Source organism: Bactrocera dorsalis, chromosome 4 (assembly GCF_023373825.1).
Source record: "Bactrocera dorsalis isolate Fly_Bdor chromosome 4, ASM2337382v1, whole genome shotgun sequence".
Classification (NCBI taxonomy): domain Eukaryota; kingdom Metazoa; phylum Arthropoda; class Insecta; order Diptera; family Tephritidae; genus Bactrocera; species Bactrocera dorsalis.
This window is the reverse complement of record NC_064306.1, coordinates 71,698,953-71,710,475: the sequence shown is the minus strand read 5'-3', so window position 1 is coordinate 71,710,475 and position 11,523 is coordinate 71,698,953. Positions and strand designations below refer to the sequence as shown.

Below are 11,523 nucleotides of genomic sequence, written 5' to 3'. Positions count from 1 at the left end.
TTATCGATTAATGTCTAATTGTCAAAGGCTTCGTTCATTAATCTTATAGGATAGAAAAATCGCAAGATTTTTATTATTGCAATTATTTGTTAATATCCATGGAAGGACTTGTTAATTACAGTAGTGAAGACGAACAGGAGGAGACAATGGATCATATAACTGTAAGTATATAAATGCTTATGCATATAGTAAATAGTTGCAAAGTAAAGTAAAAAAGTACGTATGGGGAAAATGGCGACGATGAAAAATGTGTTCTATGTGTGTATACGTCCTTTACCAATAATAGAATAAAGCAAGTTTTTTTTTTAATATACTACTGCTAACTAGCAATATATTAAGTTTAAAGAAAATAACATAGTTTGCTGTTTATGACTAGTTGCCAAATTCCTTTAGGCTGAACGCGGAAGCGGTGGTCGCAGTCCTGGCAGAACAAGGCGTTCCTACGAAGGTGTAGCCATAATGATTGGGGACGGTAGTCGTGGGGGTAAACGTGGTTCACCACCTGCACGCAATAGCAGTTACAGAGACGAGGTAAACATATGTCTATTATTTTCATAAACAAATTGCACTCCGATGTGCTTTTTAAATTTATTAAGTATCATGTACTATTTATATTTAATCTTAGATTCTTAATAACTAGGGCTACGTGTATAGATATGTATATCTGTACACCGAAAGGATTTATAAAGTCCAAAATGTGTTAGCGTTATCTAATACATCAAAAATATCGTTATAAGAAATTAATTCATACAAATTAAATTTTCTTAACAATTATAATTATTAAACGATGTAAAATGAACGTTTACGTTATTCGCTACATCTAGAATTAAAAACAAAAATAATATTTTTTTAACACCATATGCCTTTGTATTGACATACTACATTGATATATCTCGTCCAAATTTCAAACCGTAAAAATATATTTAAAGTAGTTACACAATTACATATACATTTGTATGCCTACATATTATGGTAAATAAGAGGTTCAATAAAAAGTTTTCGCCAATTTGTTTTGGGTTGGTTGTTGTAGGGTTGCAAGCAAAGTCGAAATGACCTTGCAATATGAAAAAATAGTTTCCGGGCTCCGCTTATTGTTACCTCATTTCGCTTGTTCAATAGGCATTCCCATTATTATTTTTTGTAAATACATAGCTTTAATTTTATATTAAAATCATTTAATTAACAAACTATCCACTTTTGTTATTGTTGTTATATATAAAAAGTCGAAAAGTTACAATCTGCATCTGTACGCACGCACACCTACATACATAACTATAAATCAAGCCAGCCGCAGCCCTGGTTTGGTCGTGCGCCAAAAGCAAATTTATGCCCGGCGACCTGAAAGGAGCGCACGAATAAAAAGTGTAACTTAAAATTTTCCGCCAGAAAGAAAAAGACCCTAACATTTTTTATAGGAATGCGAAAAAAATACGAAGGAGCCTTTTTCTATGTGTGTTTCCATTACATACTTAACTTTACTGTGTAGGAGTTGAGCTGTAAACGAACGTGAGTATATATGCAAATTAACAAAAAAGAATCAGTAATTTACTTTTTGTTGCAGGAAATTTAATTAACTAAAGAATACATTCAAAACAAAAAAAATACAAAAACAATATATCTACATAAAACATTTTGATGGGCATGGGTAAAACGTAACAGATATTAAGCGTATATATTTAGGTTTAGACGTATATTAGAATAACCTTTTGTAGACTTTTAATAGAAAAGAGCGAAGTCATATAATAACCTGACAGTTTCTATGTACACAATTTTCTCTTCCAGGACACACAAAGGCAGAGCAGTAAGAGACCAACATCATCAACATACCACAGTCGAGACAACAAGCGAGATATCCGCGATAATAGGAGAGAAAGTCGCGACAATGTACGTGACCATAGAGAAGAGAGGGAATCGAGAGATGCTCGTTATTCAAAAGATCACAGTCGTTATGACTATAAGGTAACGTATTCTCTCATTATATTAAATTATTTCATGAAATTAATTGTAAATTTTCAGAATGATCGCACGCGTACAAGGGATTACCAAAGTGATCATAAGCGAGAACGTGATAACTTTGATAATCGGCGACCACCTCGTGATGATGATCGTAGCAGGCCCTCGTCTTCGTACAAAAACAATCGCTATGGAGGTAGTTTTCGCGATGAACGACCTCGACATGATTCCTCTAATACAAATGCGGGTCCTTCCTCATTTCGTCAACAACATCACAACCGCTCAGTCGATCAACGACATACGGAGCATTATGATCATTCTGGTAGTCGCTATCGCCGCCGCAGCAACTCTCGCTCTCCGTCTCCTTCAACTGGGCAACGTCATTACCACAGTAAGCGTTCGGGACACGATGAAAAGTCATATCCGCGTCATCGCAGTCGTTCACGTTCACGTTCTATTACCCCGGGACGTTCTGATTCCCGCGATCGTGAAGGATTTGCTTTAGAAAAAGCGCGTTTATCAGCTCAAGCAATGGAGCGTAAAATACATCCGGATAGTCATACATCACAAGAAAAAGATGCTCAGTCTTTACACCCCAGCGCACGTACAGAAGCACTGTTGGCTTTGCCCTTAAATGAAACTGCGCCAAAGCAGCCAAACGTAATTGCCGTTGCACCAGTTCCCTCAACCTCCTCGAATAATGGCGGTGAACCAGCGGTCATCCAACTACCTAGTTACTATAACCCTAATGTTATAAATCCAAACAAATATGCTGAGCAAGTACAGAAACGCAAACTTTTATGGGGAGCAAAGAAAGCAGAAGATACTGCGGCTAAATGGGGCAATGCACAATTTTCGCAAGATACCGACGGGAAAGTTGCATCCAAATTTATGCGTCTAATGGGCATTAAAGGCAGCGGTCCTTCGAAGAGTGAAGAAGTGGTCGAACAAAAGGCTGTTCCGTCGGTGGCGCCAGATGTCAAAACGAGGGAGGTAATGTTCTCAAATATGGAGCAGCAGTATGAGGTCGCACGTCAAGCTACTCATACAATGCGTGGTGTCGGTTTAGGTTTCAGTTCACAAGCTCGACCGTTTTGAATAATATCTACGAGCAAAGTGTCAAGCGAAGTTGAGGAAAACTATCTCAAATTGTTCAATTTTCGTGTAGAATAAATGATTTGCAACATATGTTGATAATATTTGTTTCCTGAACCTATGTATGAAAAAATCAATGGTATATTAAATAAACCTATAAATGAATAAATGAGTATACCGTGGAAACCCAGATTAATTTATTTTATCAGGAATAGCAGTACGATAAGTATAACTTATTTATTTTACTTTCCAATGATGAATGCTATGGTGCTCTAAAAGGGGTGAAAGTCTTAAAAGATTCCCTCTAATAATTTTAATAATTTTTCACAGTGTAGGCAATATTAAAACAAATCGAACAGAGTTTGAACGTTTACTACCAGCTGATTGTTGACAGCTAGAATGCAACAACAAAAACAAAATACACGAAAAAGCGATTTTTGCCAAGTTGTCAACGTAAAAACGCAAATAAATAAATTAACTATTTAAAATACACAAAATTTTATTGTGTAAACAAAGGAAACAAAATAGTTCGATAATTATACACTTTATAGTGCAGTTGAAAATATGTCTTGGCTCAACAGCAGTCTAAATACATTGAAAGGCCAACTCACGACACTGGCTCAGGAGGTACTTGCTGAGACAGCAGGTCCAGGGGACGAAGAATATCGTGGTCCAGAAAGTGAGACACGGACCGCAGTTGAGTTGCTTGCAGATACACACAATGAAAACGAGCAACTGAACAAATTATGCAATGAAAAGGACATCGAAGTAAGTAGACAGTAGTAGGCACAAAGGTGCTGCGATTATTAGTTGTTAAAAGTGATTCGGCAAATTATATGAATATTTTGAAAAATATTATGTATTGAATAATTTTGTTTACATTTTTCATATGTAAAAAATTTACAATAGCTTATACTCCATTAGAGACAAGGTATTGTTTCTGTTAATTAAAAAAGTAGATTCTACATAATTGTAGTCGTATTGTAGTAATAACATTGAATATTTGGTGATAAAATTGTATCATACGTGTAATCATAAAATATGGGCATTTTTTATTTATTCTAAAATTTACTTTATTTCGCTAAATTGTTGCCTACATGCACATACATATATATATATGTTCTAAATTAAATTTATCTTCTTTACAGATCACTTTACTGCGCAAGCAAATTAATGAATTACAAACGAAAATCGCCGATAGTGGAGGTGGATCTGCAAGTACTTCGAAATCGGTAAGTGAAACACTATACAAAAGAATGGAATAGTTTTAACTGTAGAGGATTACCGTCGGCTGTGGTTAATGCTTTAAGACCCTCTTTTTTAAATTTGTATAAAATTTTAGTAATGTTCGATATATGTATGTATATAAGGCTACTTATGTACATTAGCCTTATTGTATTTCTTTTTTATTTTTCAATTCAATATGCAGTGTTTTATACCATTTTATTTTCGCCAATTTTAACGGGGGTGCGGCAACAGCTATCGCAAATCTATGGTTGTTTTATATAAGTATATATAAACATACATACAAAATTATGTATAAAGCTGCTCTCCTATATCCCTAAGCTAATATTTGAATAGTGATATGACTTAAAGAACGAATGCAAACAACTACACTGTGACGCTTATAACAACACAAATGCGATAAACCAAAGAGCGTCGACGTTGTACCGGCAGTAGTTTATAGTAACGCGGTTTAACTGGCGTTCCGAATCAGTCCAACTCACTTCATCGCCCCTTAAATCAATAAAAAAATAAGGTGAAATACCATATAGCGATATCTTTCAACACATCCTTAGCCAAGTCTGTGGCGTCAGGTAGTACCTACCTGGCACAACAAAATCCACTTTTTCATTTCATATGCTCAAATATGTAAATAAATGAGCCTCATTCGTATGGCATTTGAATGTGCAATGTGTTATGTTTGTGCTTATATCCACTCGCTCATAAAACGATACATAATTTTATCTTTGCCGTATATGCTTTTGTTGCCGATAAGCATTCAACGCGGTCACATACAAATGTACGTATATAATATATTATATGTATAAGTATAAATATAAATTCTAAGTTAAATTATATACATATGTATAACATAATCGCACATCCATACCCCTTTCTATATATCATATGTGTATGCAAATATACAAACTTACAGACTAAGTACTCTTTTTCTACCTAAGTCGATCCGTTAAATAAATTGCAGTCCTCTACATAAGAGCTAAATATGAAATGGGTCGATATGAGTAAATCTGTATGTAATGTATATATCATATACGTTTGTATACATGTATGTCTGTACATACATATATACATAAGTGTAATAAATATATGAAGGACTGACATTTTTCGTTTATCAATACCTCTTCATGCTGAGATAAAATAATATTTGTCTATAAAATCAATCCCCTATTATATTTTAACGGTTTATTGCTTGCACAACTGTACCACAACAGCGCTTTTTACAGTAAATTCGCCGTGCAAAATGGAGACAGACATCTTTCCCTTCGTGAGCTACGTCCTCACATCGATTAATTGAATATATTGCTTCTTCTTTCCGAACACTACTACTGTTATGAGGAAATTGAAATTTCTTGCCAGAATATGTACTATAACTTCCAGTTAAGATACCGAACTCCTCTTCTAGTATTTCCCGATCTGGATATGGTAGAACATTTTACGCTTTCTTATCCAAACTTGACTCTAACTCCATATGTCTTGAATGAATCTAACCACTTATTTAATACCCCTTTTGTTATTGTTTGACTCCGTTAAAACATCTCCTAACAGGATCTATCGACCTAACTCTCGTTTCGTTCTGGATGCTGTAGCAGGTTAAACTCCTACATGTGCAGAACAGACCCCGACATATCCAATATATGTCCTGCATGCAATGAGTCTCCGCATGACACTGGCCACCTCTTTGCATGCCCTGCCAACCCCACTCATCTAACACCCCTTTCCCTTTAGTCCGACTCCGTCGAAACAACACGTTTCCTGGGCCTCCTGCTAGATGACGTCGACGACAACCTGGATAACCCTTTCCATCCTAACGGGAACTGATAACCGTTAAAACAACAACCTAACTTTCCTCGTTCCCGCGACTGTCGTGTCTAAGTAAGCGGATCAGACCCGGATTTTTATCGGGCCAAAAATTGTTAATTCGGTTTTTTTTCCTCGAAATTACTTCTTCTGCCTCTCCAAAAACAACATCCTAACTTTCTACAATCTTCCGTTCCCACGACGGTCCGGAGCAGACCCGGCCAAGGACTGTCAACTCGGCAGAATTATGCCGTTATACATTGCACAACCCTCCAGTCAAAAGTCCACACTGTTTTTCTCTTCATAACCTGTAATCCAACAAAGCATTTAAAAAGTTTCCAGCAGCTTTTATTATTTGAAAGGTGAAAAACGCCATTTTGTGACACCTCCACCTTTCATTCTCGTAGATAATAACTACACCGGCATTAAAATACAATTTGTTTTTGCCGATTGTCACCATCGACGACCCCTTTCGGCTCATTCGCCATCATATCATGTACGAGTATCGATCGCATCTGCCACAATCAGCTTATCGCAGCCTAGCTGATAAACAGACAGCGTTCCTTTCATCCCCTACCACTGTGAGCGCCTAAAAGTGCGCTATTATTGCTGGCTCCTTATCTTGCCTAATTGTGTATGCAAAACATCCACGCGCACCGCCGACTGCGCAGCTGCCCCTCCGCTCCACGGCAGATCGTTATCGCGGCGATAATGTATTTGTGATCCCATTGAGTTGGACAGTTCCAGCGTTTTGATATCCATATGCCGGCTAGCCACCCCTTTGGCTGCCACTAACATGCGCGTGTGTGTCGTGTGGGGAACGTGCGACGGTGGTTGTCCGTCAATAGGTATATAAGAGTCGGTCTATATATTTAAGTACGCTATATACCAGATTGTCGGGGCACTGAGGGCGAACTGTGTGGGTATAAAAGGTGAACCACCTGCTGGATTTCCCTTCATTACAGTAATTAATTCAGCAGTTGTTGTCGCTACGATGCCGCTGCAATCGGCATTCAGTTAGAAAGTAATATTCAGCGACCCGCCTCGGAGCTGCAAGGCGAAGCGAACCAGCCGTGCACCCGCATAAAGTGCAAATTTTCTTCACGGTTGCATTCGTCGCCGCCGACTTAGCTGACTTCACTTTTATCGTTGCTTTTCGTTGTTGTCATCGTTTTCAAACAAAAAAATGTAAGAAATGGGAATTTTCGCCGGCCTAAAAAGTACGCGATTTGCATTTTAAATGTCGTGAGTTTTACTTTACTTTGCTTTTGTAATCGCGCATAACTTGTGCAACACTCGAAGCCGCATACAATTTGTTTACTAAATTCATGTCGTAATCGCGTTGTTGCTTTTCGAAATACTGCACTGTGACTGAGGGGTAAGTTTTCTGAAGAAAATTCATTATTTTTTTGTTTAAACCATTTATTTCCAAAAAAAAATTGTTTTTGAATAATTGCAACTTAGTTCTAAAAAATTTATTTGTATTTATATCCATTTTCAATATTTTATAAAAAACTGTTAACAATTAATAAATAAAAAATTAAAAAAAAGCTTAATAATTAAAAAAAGAGAATAAAAGGAAAATTAAAATTATTAAAAAAATGAAATGAATTAAAATTTTAGAATATTTAATTTTTTTAGATAAGGAAAATAATAATTAAAAAAAAATAATAAAAGAAAATTAAAATTCTTAAGAAAATTAAAATAATAATGACGACTAATTTTTAATAAACAAAATATTAAAACTTTAAAATATTTTGACTAAATAAGAAAAATAATTTGAATTTAATAATTAAAAATAATTAAAAAAAAATTAAATATAAAAAATATTAATAAAAATTAATAATTAAAAAAAGGATAAGAAAAAATTAAAAGTATTAAGAAAAATAAAATCATAATGACAACTAATTGTAAATAAATAAAATTTTAAAATATTTTGGTCAAATAAGGAAAATAATATGAATTTAATAATTAAAAAAAAAATTATGAAAATAATAAAAATTAAGTTAAAAATTAAAAAAAAGTAAAAATAATGAAACTAAAAGTTATTATTTAATATTTTAGTTAGATAAGGAATATATCGTTTTTTTTTTAGAATAAAGTAAAGTCAATTCCAATCTGCTAAATATTTTTTTTACCAAACCCAATTCCTAGTTACTTTTTCCATGGTCCAATCTTATACAAAATCTTGATTGAATTGTATAGTTGCCAGATAAGTCTAACTGAAAATTTCTCATTGCAGTCTAAATCATAGTTTCCAATGGAACTTAAGGAACTTAAAGCATAGTTTTCATTGGAGGTTAAGAACATGCAATTTTAGACATTTTCCCACTCCTACGTAGTTGGGCGTATTCCTTTCGACTTAGTGTTATAATTGTGGGGAAGCTGCGAAATTTGTAAAATATTTTACCTTAAAATTTTTTATTTAAAATTTTAATCTCCTTTTTATCCCTTAACTCTTTGACTACTGTGCCACCTTTCTAAAGAAATCTGTAAAGTGCTGTCTAAGTGAAAATGAGTTACACAGTTCGTTATCGTTTGATTCGCCGCTTGAATTATTTAGCAATTCACCGAAGTGTTCTCTCAATAAATCCATTGATTGATGCGATGTGTGGGAATTGGTGTCATCTTGTTGAAACCAAATGTCGCCGAGATCACAAGCTTCAATTTCAGGCAACAAATAGTCGGTTATCCTGGCGCGATAACGGATACGTTCTCACCGGCATCATTTTTGAAGAAATCTGGACCGATGATTCCACCGGTCCACAAACCAGATTAAACCGTTGTTTTTTTCTGGTTGAAATTGCAGCTCTTGAGTCTCTTCAGGTTGCTCTTCGTCCAAAACGCGAAAGTCTTGCATAGTTACATACCAATCGAGCCGAAAATGAGCCTCATCGCTGAACAAAATTTAGCTCGTAAACGTCGGATCTTCTTGAAAGCCCATGGCCCATAGAGCGAAGCGATGTCGCTTGGAAAAGTCGAGAGGCTTCGGTTTTTGCATAAGCTGTATTTTGTATGCTTTCAATTTAAGATCTCGACATAAAATGCACCAAGTCGTTTCGTATGTCAGTGCGAGTTGCACCGAAACGACTCTCAACGATATTCGTGCACTCTTCAGCTACGGCTGCTATATTTTCTTCACTCTATGCTGGACGTGGTCTATTCGTTCAAATATTATTCAGTATTGAATGCTGGGTGTCAAGATGGGTAATGGTGTTGCAAATAGTACGCTCAGTAGGCCGATAATATTGACCATAAGTTGAGCGAAGCACACGAAACACATTCGTTAGAAATGGCAAATTTTCGTAATAAGGTTGAGCAATTTGTAAACGTTGTTCAGGCGTAAGTCTTTTCATGATGAAATGGCAAGCAATACTGAGCATAAATAACATGACAGCTTAACACGACTTACGCGTGATCTGTCGAAAAATGGCTATTGATAACAGGACCTCTGATTGGACCACCCGCTATAATTATAAACCACTCGACTTTAAACAGTTATAAAGTGCACGGTGGACTTTAACTGTTGTAGTTGTAGCGGCGGAAAGCATTCCTGAAGAATTGCAGTCCTTGGCCGAGTCCGTTCCGATTACGTAGACCCGATTGTTGGACTTTAACTCTCAGTGCTCGTTTAGTGGTCACTGGGAAACTATGATCGGTAGCTAGAAATTCTATGCGGAAAAAATGTAAAGATTTTTGGTTCCCATCATAGAACGATGCTAGAATTGTATGTAACTTACTTCTTGGATTGTTTAATGGTAAGGAGGCTAACTCAGGAGATATTCAAACCCCTCAATTTTTCAAAAGTTTGTGTACGCAAGCAAAGATTTTAATAAAAATCTAATTATGTATCGACTATAATGGACTTGGTCAATTATTTGCCCAGTGAGAGGCAATAAGTACACACACATCCACATTCATATGTGTGTGACAAATATGTGTGTGTGCGTGCTTCCATGTTCGATGTGTGATCTTGGCGTTGATAATAGCCCGGTGATGATCAGTTGAGCATGCAACGCTGTGGAAGCAACGACAAAGTAAGCGTGCGCAAAACGGGCAACAACAACAACACTAACGCTATAAATACATTGCGCTTACAAAAAAATGCATTGGCATTAGAATCAATGAACCAACTTTGTATTGCTACGTATTGGTAGCAAAGTGGTGGAGAGGGGGTGAGGGGATTCGGATGATCACGTAGCAAAGTGGCTTTGTGCGCTTGCATGTAACCGTGAACTAATTAGGGGTTAGCTGCGCGGCGACAAAAAGTGACAATTGCGGCCAAGAGCGCTCACGGCAGCAACAACAACAACACAGCGGATCACCGATGGGCACAGCAACAACAACACCGACAATGGGGCAGATTAAACGTGATCGATACACAAATGCCGGAAGCACGCCATGCTGGCGCTGTCGAACAAATTTCGATTTTCAGTTAGCATTCGAAATTAGTGACTAACTCACAAAGGCAAAAACAAAAAAGCAACAAACACAAAAAACCGTCTCTAATGCCTATAAAAAGTGCATAAAAATAAATGTTGTTAAAAAGCGTTCTTTGCTGAACATCGAAGCGTGGAGCTTGCCGCCTCTCCAAATTGCCAGCGCAATTACAATTTAGGCAGCGTCATCGAAAGCCGCGGCGGCGCAAAATGATCGGTGGACTAATGTTTCATTCATTTTCGCAGCAAAGCAGCGCGGCCACCGATCATTTGTGTTTAATTGAGAATGCAATCAGATTACGCTCTAATGAAACACACACGCTCACACACATACACACATACATGTAAATGGCATGCGGTCCAAATTGCTCGCGGTGAGTGGTCAAGCGCACGCGTGAAGCGCAAACGCGCAGTGTGAACGCACCATTAAGTAAAGAGGTAGTTATTGGTGTTGGCGATTATCAAAATATCGAGACACCTGCAATTAAACGCAATTAAAGTTGACAAAAAAAAAAAAACACTTGCACGAGCAAATTTCGGTTAATTAACCTACTTTCCAGCGTTGGCGGGGGCTTCATGCGCGTCACACGCTTGCTAATGGCTGCAGGCGCTTATATAATATTATTCGACTTTATGGCGAGACTAGAAAATTAAACTGAAGATGTCCACTCAAATGCTGATGTGTAAGAACTAAGCTGGTTGTGGCCCCATTTTAAGTCGCCACGCCCATAACCAGATATATAAAATAGGCCGTGTGAAAGATTCTAGAAATCGATCTGAAAATTTGTACATATTCTTTTCTCCACAAGGACCTGCGAATTTGTCGAAATTAATAGCATATAGCTGCCATACAAACTGAAATATCAAAATCAAATTCTTGTATGCAAACATTTTTATATGTGATTCGATATTTTTGGAAGAATACCTTTGTATGAAAGGCAATTGGTTCCATTTTCGGATCGTTTTGATCCATTTCTAGGAAAACTCTAATTTC

The 11,523-nt window shown here is 36.5% G+C and overlaps 2 protein-coding genes across 4 annotated transcripts in view; both read left to right on the top strand.

Annotated features, from left to right (window-relative positions):
• The first annotated feature begins 1 nt into the window (after window position 1).
• On the top strand, window positions 2-3,234 carry LOC105225564 (arginine/serine-rich coiled-coil protein 2). Of its 3 annotated transcripts, none has more exons than XM_011204089.4 (4): window positions 2-161; window positions 394-531; window positions 1,783-1,959; window positions 2,017-3,234. In XM_011204089.4, the coding sequence occupies exons 1-4, from the start codon at window positions 99-101 to the stop codon at window positions 3,049-3,051; spliced, it is 1,413 nt and encodes a 470-aa protein (XP_011202391.2). In that variant the 5' UTR covers window positions 2-98; the 3' UTR covers window positions 3,052-3,234. The 3 variants fall into 3 exon arrangements, with proteins under 3 accessions (XP_011202391.2, XP_011202394.2, XP_011202392.2); XM_011204090.4 differs by having other exon boundaries at window positions 6-161; window positions 377-531; XM_011204092.4 differs by lacking the exon at window positions 394-531 and having other exon boundaries at window positions 4-161.
• Window positions 3,235-3,456: 222 nt separating this feature from the next.
• The window catches only part of LOC105225565 (thyroid receptor-interacting protein 11), a 46,949-nt gene continuing 38,882 nt past the window's right edge, over window positions 3,457-11,523 (top strand). The window contains exons 1-2 of the mRNA XM_011204093.4: window positions 3,457-3,816; window positions 4,197-4,280. Coding sequence (XP_011202395.3) covers window positions 3,613-3,816; window positions 4,197-4,280 — 288 coding nt within the window. The 5' untranslated portion in view covers window positions 3,457-3,612. The remainder of the gene's footprint in view (window positions 3,817-4,196; window positions 4,281-11,523) is intronic.